Source organism: Pseudophryne corroboree, chromosome 6 (assembly GCF_028390025.1).
Source record: "Pseudophryne corroboree isolate aPseCor3 chromosome 6, aPseCor3.hap2, whole genome shotgun sequence".
Classification (NCBI taxonomy): Eukaryota; Metazoa; Chordata; class Amphibia; order Anura; family Myobatrachidae; genus Pseudophryne; species Pseudophryne corroboree.
Genome location: NC_086449.1, coordinates 144,597,963 through 144,620,512, shown reverse-complemented (window position 1 = coordinate 144,620,512; position 22,550 = coordinate 144,597,963). Strand labels below are relative to the sequence as shown.

Below are 22,550 nucleotides of genomic sequence, written 5' to 3'. Positions count from 1 at the left end.
AAGAGACCAACATCCCTCGCCGCATCCTTCAGGTAATCTGCAGCGTCCTTGATATAACCAAGAGTCAAAAGAACATTATCTTTATCAAGGGTATCCATATCAGAAGCTAAATTATCAGCCCATTTAGCAATAGCACTACTCACCCATACCTACGCCACAGCAGGTCTGAGCAATGCACCCGTATTAACGAAAATGGCCTTCAAATATGTTTCCAGCTTGCAATCCGACGGATCCTTGAGAGCTGCCGTGTCAGGGGACGGAAGCGCCACCTTCTTAGACAAACGGGATAGAGCCTTGTCGACATTCGGAGACGACTCCCATTTTCCCCTGTCATCAGAGAGGAAAGGATATGCCATGAAAATTCTCTTGGGAATCTGCCATCTCTTGTCTGGTGACTCCCAAGCCTTTTCACAAAGAGCATTCATTACATGAGAGGGGGGAAACTTCACCTCAGGTCTTTTCCCTTTAAATAAACAAATCCTTGTTTCCTGCACGTCAGAGATACGTAAAACATCTTTAATAGCCACAATCATGTACTGAATACTCTTAACTAGCCTTGGGTGTAAAGTAGCCTCATTGAAATCGACATCGGACTCAGAATCCGTGTCGGTATCCGTATCTACCATCTGGGTAAACGATTGCTTTTGTGACTCTGAAGTGGTCTGCACCTGAGTAAAAGCATCCTCCATGGATTTCCTCCATACTTGTGTCTGAGACTCAGATTTATCCAACCTCTTAGACAATGAGGCCACATTTGCATTAAGTGTACTTCACATAGTAACCAAATCAGGTGTCGGCTGTGCCGACAGAGCCATTTCCAGCCCCTTTTCTGCGCCTCCAGTAACCTCCTCCGGGGAGGAACACTCAGCCTCAGACATGCCGACACGTAGTACAAACACACCCACACTGCCCAAACCAGGGGACAGACCCACAGGGAAGCCCGGAGAGAGAAACACAGAGGAAGTATGCCAGCTCACACCCCAGCGCCCATATATCATACCAATATAATATGATGATGATAGCGCTGCCCTTAATTATAAACAAGCACCAATTAATCTGTGCCCCCCCCCCCCCCGTTTTGCTCCCTTTTACTTGAATGGAGCCTGGAGGTCCCGGGCCAGCGTCTCAGGCAGCGGCTGTGAATGGGAAAATGGCGCCGCGCGCAAATATTCAAATCTCTTATGCTGGCGGGGGTATGAAAAACGGTGCCCGGGCACCGAATATGCCTGTCTGCCAGCTAACAATGACCCCAGTAACATGCTGCCCAGGGCGCCCCCCCCCCCCCCCCAGCGCCCTGCACCCGCAAGTGCCGTTGGTGAAGTGTGTGGGAGCATGGAGTGCAGCGCTACTGCTGCGCTGTACCTCGTTACTGGAGTCTTCTGCCGTCTGATGCCTTTGGATCTCCTCATACTCACCCGGCTTCTTTCTTCTGGCTTCTGTGAGGGGGGTGATGGCGCGGCTCTGGGAACAAGCAGCTAGGCGAACCAAGTGATCGAACCCTCTGGAGCTAATGGTGTCCAGTAGCCTAAGAAGCAGAGCCCTTAACTAAGCAGAAGTAGGTCTGACTTCTCTCTCCTCACTCCCACGATGCAGGGAGCCTGTAGCCAGCAGGTCTCCCTGAAAATAAAAAACCTAACAAAAGTATTTTCTAGAGAAACTCAGTAGAGCTCCCCTAGTGTGTGTCCAGTCACTCCTGGGCACAAAGTCTGAGGTCTGGAGGAGGGGCATAGAGGGAGGAGCCAGTTCACACCCAGTCAAAGTCTTTTTAGTGTGCCCAAGCTCCTGCGGATCCCGTCTATACCCCACGGTCCTTTTTGAGTCCCCAGCATCCTCTAGGACGCAATATTTTTTATATATATATATATGGATACACAAATCCGGCACTCTGAGGACAGTGTTACCTCCTAACAACTTGCTGGTGTGCCATCCAAGAGAGAATTTCCCATAAATATCGAAAAGCTTAGGCGGCACTCCCAGACTGGTAAAGGTGAAATGAAACTTTATAGCAACGTTTCAAGGGGTCTCACCCCATCATCAGGCTAACATTTAAACATACAAGTGAAAAGATTTATACTCACCGGTCTTCTGTGCTCCCGCCCGTCACCGGCAGCCACCGCAGGCTCCGTCACTGTACTTCCGGCCCCAGACCGCTGACGTCAGATGATCAGGGTCATTTGGGTAGTTTCTGTTATCATTATGATTTAAAAAGAGTAAACAGTTGTTTGACAATAAATGGCATCACCCAACTACTAACCATGAGTGACAGAAAAGTTTGTGAGTTATCATTCATATTCTATGACAAATGGCCATAAAATCACAAATTCTGCTAGGGTCCTATACACACAAGGCAACAACCCGGCACTCCCCTTAGACAGTACATCCGGCTGTGGTGCCCTCCTAGAGAATGTTTCAATTCCTCAATGTATAATTCATGGAGCAGGCGGCACTCAAACAGACTCTTACATAGGTATAGTGAAGGTCAGTTTAATAATCCGACATGTTTCAGGGATACAACCCCGTCCTCAGGGCCTTCCGAGGTGCAGAGCCGCTTCCCAGCTGCAGGGGTTGTTGTTCAGCGGGGCACTGTGCCTTAGCTGTCACAGCCGCACACCCCTAACGCTGCCTGAAGGTGACATCGGTGGTGAGTTCAAACTGGGGGCCCCGCTAGAGAGATCCCCCGGTTCAAAGTGCGGCTGACCATGGGCGCAGCGTACGGGACCCTCTCGGGGAGTTCCCGCTAAGATCCCCCATGTGGAAACTGGCACAAACGCTTGACTAAGCACTTGTTGTGAGGTTTTGAGCAAAAACTGAGACTTTGCCACTATAATACTATTGGTTATCTCCGGCGCCATTGGAGGGGGAGGAGCTACCTCAGAGCGGGACCTGAGGCGTTTTGGCGCCTTCCTATGTTTACTGCAGAACAGACAGCACACACAGCGCTTCCTGATCCTCAGACACGCTGGATAACTTGTGTACACTATATAAATCCTATTTAGGATAGAAATGGTTAGTGTTTAAAGTGGTATAGTGAGCTGACAGCCTCACTGGGGCTGTGCAGCTCAGGGTGTGCTGGTGTCCTCTCTGTGTCTCCTCTCACATACAGTAGGGCAGGCTTGCATTATAACTGCACTATAACTTATGTCTATGTGTATGTTATTGTGCTTACTGTGAAATATGGGTAAACACAAGCTGTGCAGTGTATGTCACACTACATTCTCTCCCTTATCTAATGACTCTGTTTCCTGTGAACAATGCAGTCAATCTTCACAAATCAGTGAAGGGGCTGGGGGAGAGGGTCCAGAGCCCCACTGGTTAGGGTCTTTTAAGACTATGGGGTATATGCTATTGCGGTCGAATTGCCGCAAATATCGAAAAACGGGCATTTTCGACAAAAAAAAACCTGTCGAATTGGATTCGACAATGCAATACAGTACTTTTCGACAAAAAACCTGCCGTTTCAGATTCGACTTTTTGCAATGCAACATTTCTCAAATTCGACATGTCTGCAATGGTAAAAATGCGGCTTTTCGACAAAAGTATATTCAATTGAAGAATGTTGATTCGACAACAGTGCTTTTTGACAGTCATTTCGTCAATTTCATTCCGCCTCATTTTGCTGTCGTGATCTAATAAAAATTTTTAAAAACATTTTTTTTTTACTGCTAATAGCATATCTATTTATATTAGAAGGGATTATCTACACTGCTCAAAAAAATAAAGGGAACACTAAAATAACACATCCTAGTTCGGAATGAATGAAATATTCTTATTAAATACTTTGTTCTTTACATAGTTGAATGTGCTGACAACAAAATCACACAAAAAATATCAATGGAAATCAAATTTATTAACCCATGGAGGTCTGGATTTGGAGTCACACTCAAAATTAAAGTGGAAAAACACACTACAGGCTGATCCAACTTTGATGTAATGTCCTTAAAACAAGTCAAAATGAGGCTCAGTAGTGTGTGTGGCCTCCATGTGCCTGTATGACCTCCCTACAACGCCTGGGCATGCTCCTGATGAGGTGGCGGATAGTCTCCTGAGGGATCTCCTCCCAGACCTGGACTAAAACATCCGCCAACTCCTGGACAGTCTGTGGTGCAACGTGGCGTTGGTGGATGGAGCGAGACATGATGTCTCAGATGTGCTCAATTGGATTCAGGTCTGGGGAACGGGCGGGCCAGCCCATAGCATCAATGCCTTCATCTTGCAGGAACTGCCGACACACTCCAGCCACATGAGGTCTAGCATTGTCTTGCATTAGGAGGAACCCAGGGCCAACCGCACCAGCATATGGTCTCACAAGGGGTCTAAGGCTCTCATCTCGGTACCTAATGGCAGTCAGGCTACCTCTGGCAAGCACATGGAGGGCTGTGCGGCCCCCCAAAGAAATGCCACCCCACACCATTACTGACCCACTGCCAAACCGGTCATGCTGGAGGATGTTGCAGGCAGCAGCACGTTCTCCTTGGCGTCTCCAGACTCTGTCACGTCTGTCACATGTGCTCAGTGAGAACCTGCTTTCATCTGTGAAGAGCACAGGGCGCCAGTGGCGAATTTGCCAATCTTGGTGTTCTCTGGCAAATGCCAAACGTCCTGCACGGTGTTGGGCTGTAAGCACAACCCCCACCTGTGGACGTCTGGCCCTCATACCACCCTCATGGAGTCTGTTTCTGATCGTTTGAGTAGACACATGCACATTTGTGGCTTGCTGGAGGTCATTTTGCAGGGCTCTGGCAGTGCTCCTCCTGTTCCTCCTTGCACAAAGGCGGAGGTAGTGGTCCTGTTGCTGGGTTGTTGCCCTCCTACGGCCTCCTCCACGTCTCCTGATGTACTGGCCTGTCTCCTGGTAGCGCCTCCATGCTCTGGACACTACGCTGACAGACACAGCAAACCTTCTTGCCACAGCTCGCATTGATGTGCCATCCTGGATGAGCTGTACTACCTGAGCCACTTGTGTGGGTTGTAGACTCCGTCTCATGCTACCACTAGAGTGAAAGCACCGCCAGCTTTCAAAAGTGACCAAAACATCAGCCAGAAAGCATAGGAGCTGAGAAGTTGTCTGTGGTCAAAACCTGCAGAACAACTCCTTTATTGGGGGTGTCTTGCTAATTGCCTATAATTTCCACCTGTTGTCTATTCCATTTGCACAACAGCATGTGAAATTGATTGTCAATCAGTGTTGCTTCCTAAGTGGACAGTTTGATTTCACAGAAGTGTGATTGACTTGGAGTTACATTATGTTGTTTAAGTGTTCCCTTTATTTTTTTGAGCAGTGTACTTGGTTTGTCTATTTAGGAGCCACAAGTATTATTTCATATATTTTTTAAAATAATATATATATATATTTTTTTTACTGACTAAAATAATATGGAGAGATCAGTGCATGTTTTTCAGTGGGAATGGGTTAAAATTCCTGAAAAAAATTCCGTGGGGTCCCCCCTCCTAAGCATAACTAGCCTCGGGCTCTTTGAGCCAGTCCTGGTTGTAAAAATAATCCCCCGTATTTTAACAACCAGCACCGGGCTCTGCGTCCGGTCCTGGTGCCAAAATTACGGCGGACAAAACGCTTAAGGGTCCCCCGTATTTTTAACACCAGCACCGGGCTCCACTAGTCAGAGACAATGCCACAGCCGGGGGAGACTTTTATACCGGTCCCTGCGGCCATGGCATTAAATCCCCAACTAGTCACCCCTGGCCGGGGTACCCTGGAGGAGTGGGGACCCCTTAAATCAAGGGGTCCCCCCCTCCAGCCGCCCAAGGGCCAGGGGTGAAGCCCGAGGCTGTCCCCCCATCCAAGGGCGGCGGATGGGAGGCTAATAGCCAAGTGTCAAAAAAAAGAATATTGTTCTTTGTAGCAGAACTACAAGTTCCATCAAGTCTTCCCCGCAAGCTGGTACTTGGAGAACCACAAGTACCAGCATGCGGGGGGAAAACGGGCCCCCTAGTACCTGTAGTTCTACTACAAAAAAAATACCCAAATAAAAACAGTACACACACACCGTCACAGTACAACTTTATTACATACATGCACACCGACATACACACATACTTACCTATGTTGACACGAAGGCTCGGTCCCCTTCTCCACGTAGAATCCACGGGGTACCTGTAAATAAAATTATACTCACAACAATCCAGTGTAGATCGGTCCTCTTCTTAGTTTGTAATCCACGTACTTGGCAAAATAAAAAAACGCAAAACACGATCCACGCACTGAAATGGGTCCCATGTTTACACATGGGACCCCTTTCCCCGACTGCCGGGACCCCCCGTGACTGCTGTCAAAGAGGGTCCCTTAAGCCAATCAGGGAGCGCCACGTATCCAATGGTGGGAACTTTGCGGTCAGCGGTTGAGGTTACTCGCGGTCAAGGGACCCATTTCAGTGCGTGGATCGTGTTTTGCGTATTTTATTTTGCCAAGTACGTGGATTACAAACTAAGAAGAGGACCGATCTACACTGGATTGTTGCGAGTATAATTTTATTTACAGGTACCCCGTGGATTCTACGTGGAGAAGGGGACCGAGCCTTCGTGTCAACATAGGTAAGTATGCGTGTTTGTCGGTGTGCATGTATGTAATAAAGTTATACTGTCACGGTGTGTGTGTACTGTTTTTATTTGGGTATTCTTTTTGTAGTAGAACTACAGGTACCAGCGGGCCCGTTTCCCCCCCGCATGCTGGTACTTGTGGTTCTCCAAGTACCAGCTTGCGGGGGAGGCTTGCTGGGACTTGTAGTTCTGCTACAAAAAACAATATTCTTTTTTTTGACACTTGGCTATCAGCCTCCCATCCGCCGCCCTTGGATGGGGGGGGGGGGGGACAGCCTCGGGCTTCACCCCTGGCCCTTGGGTGGCTGGAGGGGGGGACCCCTTGATTTAAGGGGTCCCCACTCCTCCAGGGTACCCCGGCCAGGGGTGACTAGTTGGGGATTTAATGCCACGGCGCAGGGACCGGTATAAAAGTGTCACCCGGCTGTGGCATTATCTCTCTGACTAGTAGAGCCCGGTGCTGGTGTTAAAAATACAGGGGACCCCTACGTGTTTTGTCCCCCGTATTTTTGGCACCAGGACCGGATGCAGAGCCCGGTGCTGGTTGTTAAAATACGGGGGATCCCCTGTCATTTCTTCCCCCGTATTTTTACAACCGGGACCGGCTCAAAGAGCCCGAGGCTGGTTATGCTTAGGAGGGGGGACCCCACGCAATTTTGTTCAGGTTTTTTTTTTTTTTTTTTAACACTTTTGTGCCGTCCATGAAGTCGAATCCAGGACGCACACTAGTCATCAATTGGTCCGTTTTTCGACAGCGGGACTGTCGAATCCGGTTTTTATTGAATATGTCGAATTCGGGTCCCGGCGGCCAGGATTCGACTGTCGAATCAAAAAACGGTCGAATTCCGCAATTGCATATACCCTAATGATGTCTGATATGTCATCCCAGCTCACTGCTAATGTGCAGAAAACTCAGCTACTGTACCAAGCTGTTGCAGATTTAGCCGCTAGGGCAGATGCACAGCCCCCCTCTCTCATGCAGGTCCTCAGAAGCATGTTTACCTGCTATACTATCTGAGATGAGATGATGATATACAGAATGATGGGGATCCATGTCATCCCCATCATCCTGTATATCATCATCTGATACAGATGATGATATACAGGATGATGGGGATGACCTGGATCCCAATGCTGCTCAGGGTATTGAACCCCTCATTTTGGCTATAAGGGATGTGTTAAAGCTCCCTCTAGAGGACGCTGCGTCACTGCAGTCTTTTTTTAATTTGTACAAAACAAGCCTAATGTCACTTTCCCTGATTCTACAGAGTTAGATGACTTATTCAAACAGGCATGGAAAAATCCAGACAAAAAATTCCCATTTGTTCCTGAAGTTAGAAAATTTTTGGGAGGAACCCCCTGGGGTGGATGCCTCAGTCTCTCGCCTTTCTAAAAAGGCGGTGCTGCACGCCCCGGGCTCCTTTACCATGAAGGATCCTGGGGATAGGAAGATAGAGACTACCCTAAAATCTATATACACAGCAGCAGGTATATCACAAAGACCGGTCATTGTGGGTTGCTGGATGACCCATGCCATTCATTCTTGGGCCACCCAATTTCTGGGGGCCTCTCGGGGGATATGCCATTAGTTGCTATGGTAACCCTCCTGAACCACATTCAGGACACTACCAGTGTCCTCTGTGATGCACTCAAGGAGATGGGGGAACATTAATGCTCAGACTTCTGCAATGGCAGTGTCGGCTAGCAGGGCCTTGTGGTTGTGTCAGTGGATTGCGGACGCAGAATCCAAACGTAGTGTGGAATCCCTCCCCTTTTCTGGGGAATGGCTTTTTGGGGTCGAATTGGATACCTGGATTTCCAAAGTTACGACTGAGAAATCCACGTTTCTCCCCTCGGGGGCCCCACCGGCGAGACGCTCCTATCTGGGGCCATTTGCCCAATCCTTTCGGTCTCACAGATTTCGATCTAAGGCCAGAGGTGCCTCCAATGCAGCTAGAGGCACCTGAGGCAAGTCCAGAAAACCTGCAAGCACCAGTTCTCAGGAACAGTCCACCGGTTCTGCTTCCACTAAGGCCTCAGCATGACTGTGCCCACCCACCCCATGGGGATCTCGAGGTGGGAGCTGGACTGCGTCGCTTCAGCAGCGTCTGGGAGATTTCCTGCCAGTATGCCAGGGTCAGAGATCTCGTTTCTCAGGGCTACAGGCTGGTGTTCGACAGTACTCCCCCTCAACGATTTTTCAAATCAAGTTTACCAGCTTTGGAGGATATGCAAGGTACGTTGCAACAGGCAATCCGAAAGTTGGTTTAGTCCCGCGTCATTGTTCCAGTACCACTACCACAATGCGGCAAGGGGTTTTATTCAAACCTGTTTGTGGTGCCGAAACCGGACGGTTCGGTCAGACCCATTTTGAATCTCAAATCCTTAAGGTGTTCAAGTTCAAGATGGAATCCCTGCGAGTAGTGATTGTGGGCCTGGAAGAGCGGGAATTTATGGTCTCCTTTGATATCAAGGACGCCTATCTCCATATTCTGATTTAGCCGCCTCATCAGGCGTACCTGTGGTTTGCCCTACTGGACAATCATTTCCAATTCCAGGCACTACGCTTCGGCCTATCCACAGCCCTGAGGGTATTCACAAAGGTGATGGCGGAGATGACGTTCCAACTCCGGGTCCAGGGGGTCAATGTGGTCCCTTATCTGGACGATCTTCTGATAAACGCACGATCCAGGGAACTTTTGTTGCTCCATATCGACCGCACCATCCATCTTCTGTCAGACCATGGGTGGATCCTCAACTTGCAGAAGTCCCACCTGGAGCCAACTAAGAGGCTCCTGTTCCTGGGGATGTTGCTGGATACTGTGGCACAGAAGGTGTTTCTACCAGAGGACAAGGTGAAATCACTTCAGGAGATGGTCCGCATGGTGCTCCGACCTACTCGAGTGTCCGTCCATCTTTGCATACGATTGTTGGGAAAGATGGTTGATTCATACAAGGCAATCCATTATGGGAGGTTCCATACCAGAACGTTTCAGTTGGATCTCTTGACCAAGTGGTCCAGATCACAGCTGCAGATGCACCGGATGATTCGGCTGTCACCTCAGGCCAGGATTTCCCTCCTGTGGTGGCTGCAATCCTCCAATCTCCTGGAAGGCCGAAGTTTTGGGTTTCAGGACTGGACCCTCCTCACGACAGATGTAAGTCTACGGGGATGGGGAGCTTTCACCCAAGGTGCGCAGTTCCAGGGCAGGTGGTCAGCCTGCAAAGCACTCCTTCCAATCAACATTCTGGAACTTCAGGCGATCTACAATGCTCTGCTTCAGGCTTCTCTGCTCACAGATCACGCGATCCAGGTACAGTCTGACAACACCACGGCTGTGGCATATATCAATAGACAAGGAAGGACAAAAAGCAGAGCCTACATGCGAGAGGTGTCAAAAATACTCCTCTGGGTGGAAAGAAATGCAAGAGCGATGTCAGCAATCTTCATTCCGGGTGTGGACAACGGGGATGCGGACTTCCTGAGTCGTTACGATCTCCACCTGGGGGAGTGGGGGCTCCATCTGGTGTTCTAGCAGATCGACTGGTGGGGTTGCCCACAAATAGACATGATGGCTTCTCGTCTCAACAAGAAGCTTCACTGGTTTTGCTCACGGATCCTCAGACGAGGGCAGTGGACGCACTGGCATCGCCTTGGCTTTACCGGCTAGTCTACCTGTTTCCTCCGATTCCATTGCTCCCAAAGGTGCTAAAGCGAATTAGGAATCAGGGTGTCTAGGCACTTCTGATTGCCTCGGAGGGCGTGGTACGCGGATCTTCTGGACATGTCCGTCGAAGACCCTTGGCCTCTACCACTAAGAAGAGATCTTCAACTAGGGCCGTTCGTCTACCCGGACTTACGGCGACTTCGTTTGACGGTATGGAGGTTGAGCGGAGCATCCTAGCTCACAAGGTCCTTTCCAAGGTTATCACCATGGTTCAGGCCAGGAAACCTGTGACGTCAACACACTATCATCATATCTGGAGGAGATATTTCTCTTGGTGCGAGGAACGCACGTATCCACCTGCAGAGTACCACTTGGGACGTTTCTTACGTTTCCTGCAGGCTGGTGTAGATAAGGGCTTACATGTGGGTTCCATTAAGGTCCAGATTTCAGCCCTCTCCATTTTCTTCCAGAAGAAATTGGCAGTGTTGCCAGAAGTTCAGACCGTCTTGCAAGGGGTACTCCACATACAACCAGCTTTTGTGCCGCCTATGGCACAAAATGTCAAGGTGTAACTGTGAGTCACTACTTGTCTGACCCAGGCGTCCATTGTAATGTCTCACCATTGTGGAGCAAAAGACAGCAGTCGGCCCCCCACTCTGGGATCCCCCAGAGAAGGGCCCGCCCCGTCAAGTGGCAGGTTTTTCGGCTGGCTTGGTGGCCGGGCGTCTGTTAGTCCAAGGTTGCTTTGTGCGAGGCTTGTTCTTCGCCTGGGTCTGGTAACGAGAGGAGTTCTGGTCCTTGGATCATCCCTGTATACCAAAGGGGTGAAAGGAAGTCTTAGGCTTAGGGGCTGCTGCAGATGGAAGAAAAGCCGTTTTAGCCGTAGCCAGTGAGGTAACAATATTGCTTAATTCCTGTCTGAACAGAGTATCCGCTGCGTATGGTAATGCTTCTAGAGCTTTCTTGGAGAAAGTGTCGCTGCGTTCGGCACAGGTTACCGTTCCCAATTGTAGTCCACGTGGATCGTAAAGTATGAAAGTCAAAAAATTGAAGAAAAAAAAAAGTGAAAAACTCACGTCGACATTTTGACCCGTCGACCTAATGCCCATGTCGACCTTTATAACGACCGTATACCGTTGAAAACGGATTTGCAGCTGACCGGCAAATGCAGCGATTTTTCGCAAGGCGTACACAGACTTGCATGGGGCGGGTATTCACTCTGTTTGGATGGTGGCTGTCTGATCGCAAACCTCTGCAAATTCGCAGAGGAGCCATCAGGTCTGAATATCCCCCTGGGTGAGGATCTTGCACGTTACCTCTGATCGTCAGTCAACATTTATTAAGTTGCGCCTTTGACCTCATACCTACCCCCATTTATTGCACACATTTTATGACTAGCAGCCAGCTCATTGACCATAAATAATTTGACTTGGTCCTGATCCATCAACCAGTGGCCCCACTGCACCCAGCAATTTCTCCTTACCAGAGAAACACACACACAAATCCCATGCAGGTTTCATTCTGGTCAGTCATAGTTGTTCCATCCGTTTCCTCAAGAAGACCAGTTACTCATATTTTACATTAGGAACATCTTGGGAATGGCAAAAATAATTGTCCAAACAAGAGTTTCTAAAATTCCACTTTTATTAACAAAAACAAAAAACAACCTTGAGGATCACGTAAAAAATAATAGATTTATAATACCCTGGAGCTATCCTGTAATGCAACGTCCACTGTTAGAGCAGCATGTACAACTGTGTGGGTCCCCTGGGATACTGGAGAATTGTCTGGCCTGCTGTACTACGCAATCCTGTATGTGATAAGTGGCAGTGAGGAAGTGTAACAGTATCAGACAGGAAGAGTCCTCCACACCCAGCGGAGGCAGCAACAGTCTTCTCCAGGAAAAGAAAACAAATCCAAACAAAGCCGTACACTTACAATTTTAAGGCTTGTGGATACACGACCCTGAGGTGGGTGACATAACAGTACAATGTCCCTGCCCTGCTTGAGTATCGCATTGTTACACCTTGTGATTGATCTGGAGTACTGCACGCTGCTTCATTATTGCAAAAATACTGTGTGAGAGGTTCTCTGACTAATTCTGGACAAAACCGGCAACATAAAAAACAAAAAATTCCCATATATTTAGGCATGCCATTATATCCCTTTAATCCAGGACACCACTGATTTACACAGGTTCTGCGGCCGGCTAAATGTAAGCCTGCATGTCACCTGGTTTTAATCAACCACAGCACGTGTGTAAGTCATAGGTGTCCATAATTAAATGGCAAGCCGATATATTGTGTGTGTGTATATTTATATATATATATATATATATATATATATATATATTATATATATAAAAAAAAAAAAATTTTTAATATTAATTATACACGCACCACACTACATACACCTAAAAAAGAAATTTGCTGTGAGAACATGGAAATTGCAAGGTAAAGTGCTTTGCGTCATTATCTAAACCCTATAAATTACACATATTACTTGTATTCATTTAACTTGCAATATACAAATAAAAGCCAGTTTTACTATTCTGAATAATGAGCTAATAGCACCACGTTACTGAATTTTGTAGCATGAGTTGTTTGGTATCTCTGTATCCTTGTGTGGAATAATGAGCCGTTTACATCATCCATATATGACCAGCGAGTATCCTTATACAAAACACATCACCAGCAATCCACGGGTACTTTGTGCATAGCACCATTATATTCAGTTCCAAAATGCGTTCATTTTACCCTATATGTGTGTAGTCCTAATCCCACAATTATTCAGAACAACCACATGGTGTCTCCATACAGCAAAACCCCAAGATACAATAGTGGCCAACAAACATACAGAGAGCATTGGGTGGGCTGTACCAATACACAGAAAGGGACCAATCGCTGGTTCCTAGTGAAATACAGGTTGAGTATCCCATATCCATATATTCCGAAATACGGAATATTCCGAAATACGGACTTTTTAGAGTGAGAGTGAGAGAGTGAAACCTTTGTTTTTTGATGGCTCAATGTATACAAACTTTGTTTAATACACAAAGTTATTAAAAATATTGTATTAAATGACCTTCAGGCTGTGTGTATAAGGTGTATATGAAACATAAATGAATTGTGTGAATATAGACACACTTTGTTTAATGAACAAAGTTATAAAAAAATATTGGCTAAAATGACCTTCTGGCTGTGTGTATAAGGTGTATATGTAACATAAATGCATTCTGTGCTTAGATTTAGGTCCCATTACCATGATATCTCATTATGGTATGCAATTATTCCAAACTACGGAAAAATCCGATATCCAAAATACCTCTGGTCCCAAGCATTTTGGATAAGGGAGACTCAACCTGTATACTGCAATGCTATGAGTATTGGCTCAGTCCACAGAGTGACTGCTTCCACTGAGTGTAAGCAACTGGTGCACTTTGAAATACACCCACCAGTTAAAAGAAAGGAAAATAAAAAAATTGTATTAAATAAAAAAAAAAAAATGTTTACCCCCGAAAAGTGTTAGACGTGAAAACACACATGGAGAAAAAAATAAAAGTGAACATCTGTGAATACTGTTGTTTTATATAACCCATTTGTAGCCAAGACTACTATTATATTCCTGTCTGACTATAAAGAGTTAAAACTGGCTTACAATTCTTTATATTTGGTAAAAAAAAAAAAACAAAGTCTTAAAAATAATCCTGAGTGTCAGGGATTGGTGGTGGGTCATTTGCCCCCACTCCATCCTCCTCATATCATGGCAATCCGCTCAGGATTACAGTTGAGGTGAGTGGATGTGCTGCTGCTTCCTGGTGACTTACAGCTGCGGGCAGCGGTGCTTTGAAGAGCGGCCATGATCGTGTCAGTGGAAACGGAGCCAAATTCGTAGGCAAAGGTCCCATAGAAGACAAGTATGTCCAGGACGAAGATCCACTCGCAGATTGCAGCCAAGTGCTGAAGGAGGAAGCTTTCATGAATGAAAAATACACCACCTGAGCAGAAAATTAAGGGAAACACACTAGAAGTGCCATCAGTGCAACCTATTCCAGCCTAATACACACATTTCCAATTATCTAAATCGGTGGTTCTCAACCTCGGTCCTCAAGTACCCCCGACAGTTCATGTTTTCCAGGTCGCCCAACAGTTGAACAGGTGTATTCATTACTCACTGACATTTTAAAAGACCCACAAGTGGAGCAATCCTGTGAGGAGACCTGGAAAACATGAACTGTTGGGGGTAGTTGAGGGCCGCAGTTGAGAACCACTGATCTAAATCACCAAAAATTCACGCATTTCACCTCAATTTACCCTGCATGCTACCAATGACTCATTTTGCTTTTCTACTAACCCTTTGCTCCTCCTCTCTCCAAAAAATGCATTTCGCCCAATACCGCTACATTCAGCAACATATTCAATCTAACATACATAGCAACGCGTTTCGCTTCCTCAACCTAAAACACACCTCAATATACACAATGCATTTTGCCTACATACTTTTCTCCAAGAAACATTAAATACTGGTTCTGTGAAGGATACTCAGGACAAGGGATGTTAAGGCCACAGTGGTCAGGCTTACACGCAGGTGTCCCACCCAGCAGTCTAGAGCGCTAGCAGCCAGATGGTACGTGAGGATGCAGTGAAGACATACGAACAGCAAACCAGCTGGGAAAGCCACTCCTGCGCCGATGTAATGGAGAGACTTTGCATAATCCACCTGCCAGAGACTGACAACTCAATGACTATGATTTAGATGTATGAAAATTCAATACAGAAAAGAAGATTTACAGAAGCACAATGCAAAACACATGTACCCACGGATCTAACAGCAAAACTGCTATACACACAGGAAGAAGTAGTACAGTGTTCTTACCTGGAAGTTTCCGACCATGACTAGACCTGCCGCGTTCGTGCAGCCGGCGATCAAAGCAACAGTGTTCAGCCAGGAGCTGTGGCTGAGCTCGATGACCTGGCTGTATCTCAGCAAACAGATCATCACCACTGAGAGAAAGGAGAGTCAGGGAGAAGGGAGGGACAGAGGACACAGGGCTGAGAGAGGCAGGGGATGGATGGGGAAAAGTAAAGTATTTGGGTGGAATGTGGCAATGGGAAGGATATGATAAGTGTGGTAGGAGGAGGGACAGGGAGTGGATGTCAGTGAGGGTAATAGGGAAGTACACGAATGGAAACTTTGGATAATGAACACATAGGAAGATTCTTGGGGACAACTCACCCATAAAAGCACCAACATTCCCAATCAGACTGAAGAGGCAGCTCTCAGGCGGGTATGTCCCGCACTTACTGATCAGACAGGGAAAGACAATAATGTCAGTACAAGAAACTTGTATACATTTTAAGGTTAAAAAAAACAAATAGTAGAGATGCGGGTAGTGAAGATGCAGAGACCAGGAGAGGCAGCAATCACCTGATGAGAGGGACATCCTCTAAGGTGCAGCAAGATTTAGGTGTCCCCTGCTTAGTGTTGTCATCGGAGCACGTCACATTGTATGTCCTGTAATAGATGTGTTATACTTGTGGGTACATATGCTGGCACTCCTTTATTCTCTACAGTATGTCTCTAATATAACTGGAGGTGGGCACGCTTTCCTCATCAATAGCTTTCCAGTGTGTTACGGTGACTGAAGTAGGCATCACCCAGAAGCCCATTCTGCTTGCACAGCCGCTGTGCTACACATGGAGCCCTGATTTAGGTGGGCAACAGGAAAGTATAAAGGGTTCCCCCATAGTGTGTAATGACATGAGCAATAAAAATGGGCAGATCCTGCCAATGCCTGAGCTGTGTGCCTGATAGTTTAATGTCACCGGGCACATAGTTTTGCCTTGGAAAGATTCTAGCATGGAAACCGAGACTAGAATGATAATCAGGCTGAAAAAAAGAAAACAAATATTTCCAGCGCCTCCTGGCCACCTGACTAATAGAATTGGTCGTTTATATCAAAAAAGCAGCTCTCAACTGGACAGTACTGACCTGTCCACCAACAAAACAGCACAAAGAGGATAATATATTATCAGAGAGCGCATATAATTTTATATCCAATTTATTACATATAAAATAAGAATAATTACAATTATAAACACATGTACACATTAAAAATAAAAACTCCCCCTACTGCAGCAGGTAAAACCTTAATAATGGGACACTTCCACCACATCCAGATTAATGATTCGCAGTAAGGAATACTCCTATATTAAAGTCCAGATCAAGGTGTCAGTCCTGGAATAAAGGAACAACTGATAGATTTAAACGTTTTGGTGCAGCTGTGAGCATTTGCACATGCTCTCTGAGATCTCTGTATATAAGGGCAGGGCGGCCGGCTTTCAACTCCCGCTAATTAAAGCCGCAAAGCGGCCAGGTGTATTTGCTGTTGAACTTTAGTGTCCGTGCATACATACAAGGCTTGTATGTCTACTCCCGCTGTGCTTAGGGCCAAATAGCAAAATGTCCACTTTACTCACGGCCAGCAGCGTGTTTGCTTGTCATCTGTGGACGGCCCCCGTTATCGATAGTTGTCACAGTCGGGAGGCGGCACTGTTCCTTTCCATAGTGCGGGATACACCGGAGGATCTCATGAGATGGGGCTTATTCTTCACTGATGCCCTCCTACATTTCAGCGATACCTATTTACCAACATCTTTACAACAACTGCTTTTTGGAAGCTGATCATCTCATGAGATCCTCCGCTGCTGGCCGTGAGTAAAGTGGACATTTTGCTATTTGGCCCTAAGCACAACGGGAGTAGACATACAAGCCTTGTATGTATGCACGGACACTAAAGTTCAACAGCAAATACACCTGGCCGCTTTGCGGCTTTAATTAGCGGGAGTTGAAAGCCGGCCGCCCGGCCCTTATATACAGAGATCTCAGAGAGCATGTGCAAATGCTCACAGCTGCACCAAAACGTTTAAATCTATCAGTTGTTCCTTTATTCCAGGACTGACACCTTGATCTGGACTTTAATATAGGAGTATTCCTTACTGCGAATCATTAATCTGGATGTGGTGGAAGTGTCCCATTATTAAGGTTTTACCTGCTGCAGTAGGGGGAGTTTTTATTTTTATTTTTAATGTGTACATGTGTTTATAATTGTAATTATTCTTATTTTATAAGTAATAAATTGGATATAAAATTATATGCGCTCTCTGATAATATATTATCCTCTTTGTGCTGATAATCAGGCTAATTTATATGCCAATTGCCATCCAAGGAAGGTTGGGACCTGCCCATCAACCTGGAAGGAGGAGAAAGTGAATTAGTCACCACCATGACTGGAAGCCATAACAGTACACCAAGCGCAGGTCACTGCTGGAAATGAACAGATAATGGAGGTATTTCAGATCTGATCGCTGGGAGGCTAACTTTGCTGTCCTGCGATCAGATAGTCGCCACCTCCAGGGGCAGTGTAAATTTGCGGTGCAAGTGTGCCATCGCATGTGTATGCCGAGCTGCGAAAAATCCACTGTGTGCAGTCTGTGCGCAACCCAGGACTTACTCTTCCAGTGCGATGAGAACAGGCTGATTGGGGTCGGAGCCGACGTCAGACACCCTCCCTGAAAACGCTTGGGCACGCCGACGTTTTTCTGGACACACTCTGTAAATGCTCAGTTGCCACCCACAAACGGCCTCTTCCTGTCAATCACCTTGCGAATGCCTGTGCGATAGGATTTTTCGCACCATCCCATCGCTGACCAGCGATGCCCGTTGTTGTCCGATGCGCGTGCGCATTGCGGTGCATACGCAGTTGCTACCTGATCGCCCGCTGTGCGAAAATGCACAGCAGCGATCAGATCTGAATTACCCCCAATGTCTATCAAACTGCTCATACAGACTGGATAGGCAAAATGTGGTGACTCTAGGATAGTCTGTAAATCACAATGCCCAATAAATATGCCAGGGTAACAGAGAGAGGGTGCATGTAAGCGTGTTATATACCAGTTCTCTACAGGGCACACGTGATGGTTCACCACAGCCATTGCGTACCTGGAGGAAACAAAAGCAAAAGTAAGCACTAATAGTGCCAAGCCCTACTACAGTGATACTAACCCTACCCATACATCTCATCTCCCTTCCTAACAAGTAACGCTGCCTCCCTGATCTTCTGCCCACATTTACCAACATGCCTAATAATGATCTGAATGATCAATATTAATGAGTATTGCAGTAATTGGTTGGCCACACCAGTTGCGATACTGGGTCAGTTTTGGTATATCACTTGGTGTGTGGACAACATAACATACTAACGTCTGGTCTATTAAAAACACATAACTTTATCACACTACTTTTACATATAGCAGCTGCAGCCCCATAACTCATCTCCTCAATGGCCTACCCATAGTACATAACCCAATAGCTATCCACCTACTGGTCGTTTATACTCCTGACTAAGGTGGTTATTGAGGTCGCAACGCAACTGACAAGCATAGGCGTTCACGGGGCGGCGATGGACCCATGCGGGGGCAGTGCTGGGAAAACTGGGGTGGTGAGACAGTGTTTTCGAGACGGCTACATGACATCACACGCAGCCGCTCTGTTGGGAAAAATGCCAGTGGAATGCCTGCATGCGCAGCCTAGCTGTGGCTGCAGTGGGGCTGTCCACAGTTGCTGCTACCATAATTAAATTGCGGTCGCAGCCGCTGGGCAGGCCATTCAGAATGCGATAGAAAGGACTGCAGATTCTGCTTTATAGCAGAATCTGCAATCCTTACTGAATAACCCCCTAAGAGACTTATCATGGGGTGGCTGACACCTCAGTACCGCAAGTTCGAGCATATACAGCCACTCTCTATACAGGGTAATAAACCACTAAAATTAGTCCATCTGTCTCTACAGGCTGGCACTTCTTTTGATTGTTTGAGGGGAAAGCCTGAATGGCACCTTCAGTTACCCATCTTGATGCTATTACGCCATATGGGGTTTATATACCTGTGGGCAATCTGTATATGGTTGCTTCAGTCTATCCTCTATTTTTTTTAATTCTAGTTATGTTCTCTAACCAGTCTTAAGCCACTGAACATGCTAAATTTTATACATTGTTTTTATATGGTCTCTCCTACTTTGTATTTGCTGTTTTCTTTCCTTTTTATGTCAGACCTCTATATATTTTTTTTTCAAATTGGGCGTTTTTGTCACATCTGCAGAAAGGATGCCTACTTACACTATCCATATCCCAGGGATGGAAAATGCAGACAGGCTGATGGGTAAGACAATCCAGCCAGTCATTAGTGAGGAAGGTCCAGGGGTCAAGGGAGGGGGACGAGCAGGCCACACAGGAATCTCCCCAGCACACCATCAGCAGGCACTAATAACCAGAGCAAGGTACATTTCACTGACTGCTTGTGTGAGAGAAGAGAGACATAACTAACCAGTGGGAAGGATCACACATAATGAGAAAGAGAAACGTCAGCTTGTTACTACTGATATTTCAGCATTAGAAGTCACACACTGTGAGAGAATGTATGGAAACAAATGACCAATGGAGGAATTCAAATCTATACGGTTATGCTTGCACTAACAAACCGCAGGTCCCGGTTATCATGTAACAGGCAGTTATTATACGAGTACTTAAATAAAAGGTTATTATGTAATTATTATCCTTGGGGCTTAGGATGGAACTACTACTCACAGCATGCTCCGCCAGTCAATGGCTAATAATAGATCCACAATAGCCAGAGACACTAAGGTCTCTACCACTGATCTAAAATAAGACTGACTAGACCAGAGGTTCTCAAACACGGTCCTCAAGGCACCACAGCGGTCCAGATCTTAAGTATATCCATGCTTGGCCACAGGTGACTTAATTAGCACCTCAGTTAATTTGATTAAACGATCTGTGCTGAGCCATGGCTATATTTAAAACCTGGACCGTTGGGGTGCCTTATGGACCCCAGGGGTGGGTGGGAGGAGGAATATAACAAACCATGCAGTTCTTGGTGGGTGTCACTCTCTGCTCTGGGGCTTCCAGCACTCGTTGGTCTGTATCTCAGTGCTTATTGGTGATACACTAGTTTCACCGACAAGCCGGAGAAATCAGGGTCAAAAACACACTCCATCGATTATCGGATCAGTCAGCCATGACAGAAAATCCAGCCTTAATCTCCTGCAAGGTGTGGGCAGTCTCAATGATCTGACCATATTTCCCACGCACTGCCGTAACTATGCCATCCTTCTTGTGAGCAGACATGTGTAAATTCAGCGTTGTGTTGTCAGAAACTAGTTACTTATGAATATATAAAAAAATGCTAAGTGTGGCTAAGATATTGGGTCATTTAATTTTTCGGAAAATCTCCCAGATTGCCTGGACAGCCAAACAGTGTTTACCTAGCATTAGAAGTACAAGGAATTTACGAAAATATGTGACCTGAGAATAGAGAGGTGTGCCCATAAACATGAGAGAACAGGTTTTTGGCATATAATCAAATACGAAAAAGAATTGTGTGCCTGAAATTCACATTCTTACTTTAGGATAACCGATATTGGAGCGTGTAATAAAAAAACCTGTAGGAAAATATGGCTGTGCTGAATATACACACAAATAGCCAGATAACAATAGCAAATATATTCAGCAGGTATTTTGATTCTAAAAGATGCCTTGGTATCGTGGTTACCTAATAAGCAGTGATGAGCGGATTCGGTTTTACTCGGTTCTCAAAACCGAATCTTATTGGCTCACTTATGTCACGTGTTTTGGATAGCCAATAAGATTCGGTTTTGAGAACCGAGTAAAACCGAATCCGCTCAGAAATAAGCAAGGAGGATCGTCTGCAGCTATTTAGGAGCATTCAAACGCAATCATTATATAAGGTTTAATAAAGGAGAGTGAATCAACAACTATAATTGATTATGACAAATGAAAAAATTACTGTAATTTAACCCCCTCCCCCCAAACATATTGGGGCCATCTAAGGCCAACCCTACACTACGGACTAGAGATTGTGCCATATGTTATCAGGTAAGAGTGATGCATGACCGATTAACAAAGGTCCCTGTAGGACGGTTATCCAATTACTGTGCATGTGTGTCAGATATTAATGCCACCTGTCCTGTGACCTATCAGTGTGGCCCCATATATCACACTGCTAATAGTGAGTGCAAATCACTACTGATCCCTATAAAGCACATCACTACTTATCCCTATAAAAGGACTGCCTTACAGCCACATCATTGTTATTATAGCCACCAGCTGGGGGAGCAGAGCACAGATGTGTGTGCTGGGAGGATGGCCAGCAGCAGGACTTCCATCATGTATGTGTATGCAGGTAGAGATACTGTGCACACACATAACAGGGCAATGCATCTGCCTTTATCACAGTGTTCCCACCAGCCACCATGCAGGAGCAGATTACTCCATGCCCCCATCTGTGTGCCAGGCAACTGGGCTAATCCTGTATTAACACACCAACGACTGCATACTACCATACACATACATGTAAATACACCTGTAACAACAGCAGAACATGTCACCCTGCAGGACATACGCTGCACACAATGCAGGCACGGGTGACACACACAGAATAAGATGCACGGACAGCACACTGAGGACATATACACACATGCACTCACTCTGGAAAGCACAGGTACACACACTTACACAATGACAACGCCGCCCACACCCCCCACGGTATACACACCCGCTCCCCGCTGCCCCTAGGTCCCCCGGAGCCTCCGCCGAACAGTCCTTCAACTCATTAAACTGCCTCCGCTGACGGGAGTTGTAGTACACAGAAAGCTGCGTGCTATGGCCGCACCGGACAGAAGGGACTACGTTACCCGGCAGCCTCTGCGCGGAGAGCGTAGCGTAACAGGTAACGGGAATCGCAGCAGCGTACTGACGTTCATAGGTATGTTGGAATGAAGGCGCACCTGACGTCACTGGGTATGCTGCTGCTGCTGCCGAGGCTCATCGTAAACAGCTCCCTCTGTAACAGCCCCTCCCCCTCCTCCAGGAGAGCCACGTGACACATATAATATATAATACAGTACACACAGTGACAGCACACAGGCAGGGGGCTTGCAGCAGCCATTACACAGCAGTAGTCGTGGAGACAGAACTAATCACTGACACACCTTAAAGTCACCTTTGAGGCGTAAAGCAGTTTGCCATTATCTCCATGACAGCCCACTGGTTTATTAATGTGGCTGGTGGGAGGAAGTAAATAGACATGTAGGTTATAAAATATACAGACACGTGGAAAGTGCATCATAATCTATTAGAGGTAATAATGAATACAGAACATGAACACTGTAATGAAAAAAAATCAGATTTTACTCACCGGTAAATCTATTTCTCGTAGTCCGTAGTGGATGCTG

At 46.4% G+C, this 22,550-nt stretch overlaps 1 protein-coding gene across 2 annotated transcripts; it reads right to left on the bottom strand.

Moving 5' to 3' along the window:
• Nucleotides 1-11,849: 11,849 nt before the first annotated feature.
• TMEM150A (transmembrane protein 150A) lies at nt 11,850-22,078 on the bottom strand. Of its 2 annotated transcripts, none has more exons than XM_063931969.1 (8): nt 21,872-22,078; nt 19,399-19,573; nt 18,177-18,224; nt 15,651-15,737; nt 15,459-15,526; nt 15,099-15,226; nt 14,765-14,942; nt 11,850-14,220 (listed from the first exon to the last, which is right to left on the bottom strand). In XM_063931969.1, exons 2-8 carry the CDS (start codon nt 19,461-19,463, stop codon nt 13,979-13,981), a joined length of 816 nt encoding a protein of 271 aa, XP_063788039.1. In that variant the 5' UTR covers nt 19,464-19,573; nt 21,872-22,078; the 3' UTR covers nt 11,850-13,978. The 2 variants fall into 2 exon arrangements, with proteins under 2 accessions (XP_063788039.1, XP_063788038.1); XM_063931968.1 differs by having other exon boundaries at nt 19,399-19,542; nt 21,872-22,077.
• Between the last annotated feature and the right edge of the window lie 472 nt (nt 22,079-22,550).

Excerpts from the sequence above, each read along its gene's own strand:
- TMEM150A (XM_063931969.1), bottom strand. The coding sequence starts at position 19,463 with ATGACTGGCTGGATTGTCTTACCCATCAGCCTGTCTGCATTTTCCATC. Across the intron at positions 14,943-15,098 it reads TCATGGTCGGAAACTTCCAG|GTGGATTATGCAAAGTCTCT; the intron begins GTAAGAACACTG and ends AGTCTCTGGCAG. Across the intron at positions 14,221-14,764 it reads CTTAACATCCCTTGTCCTGA|GTGGTGTATTTTTCATTCAT; the intron begins GTATCCTTCACA and ends TTTTCTGCTCAG.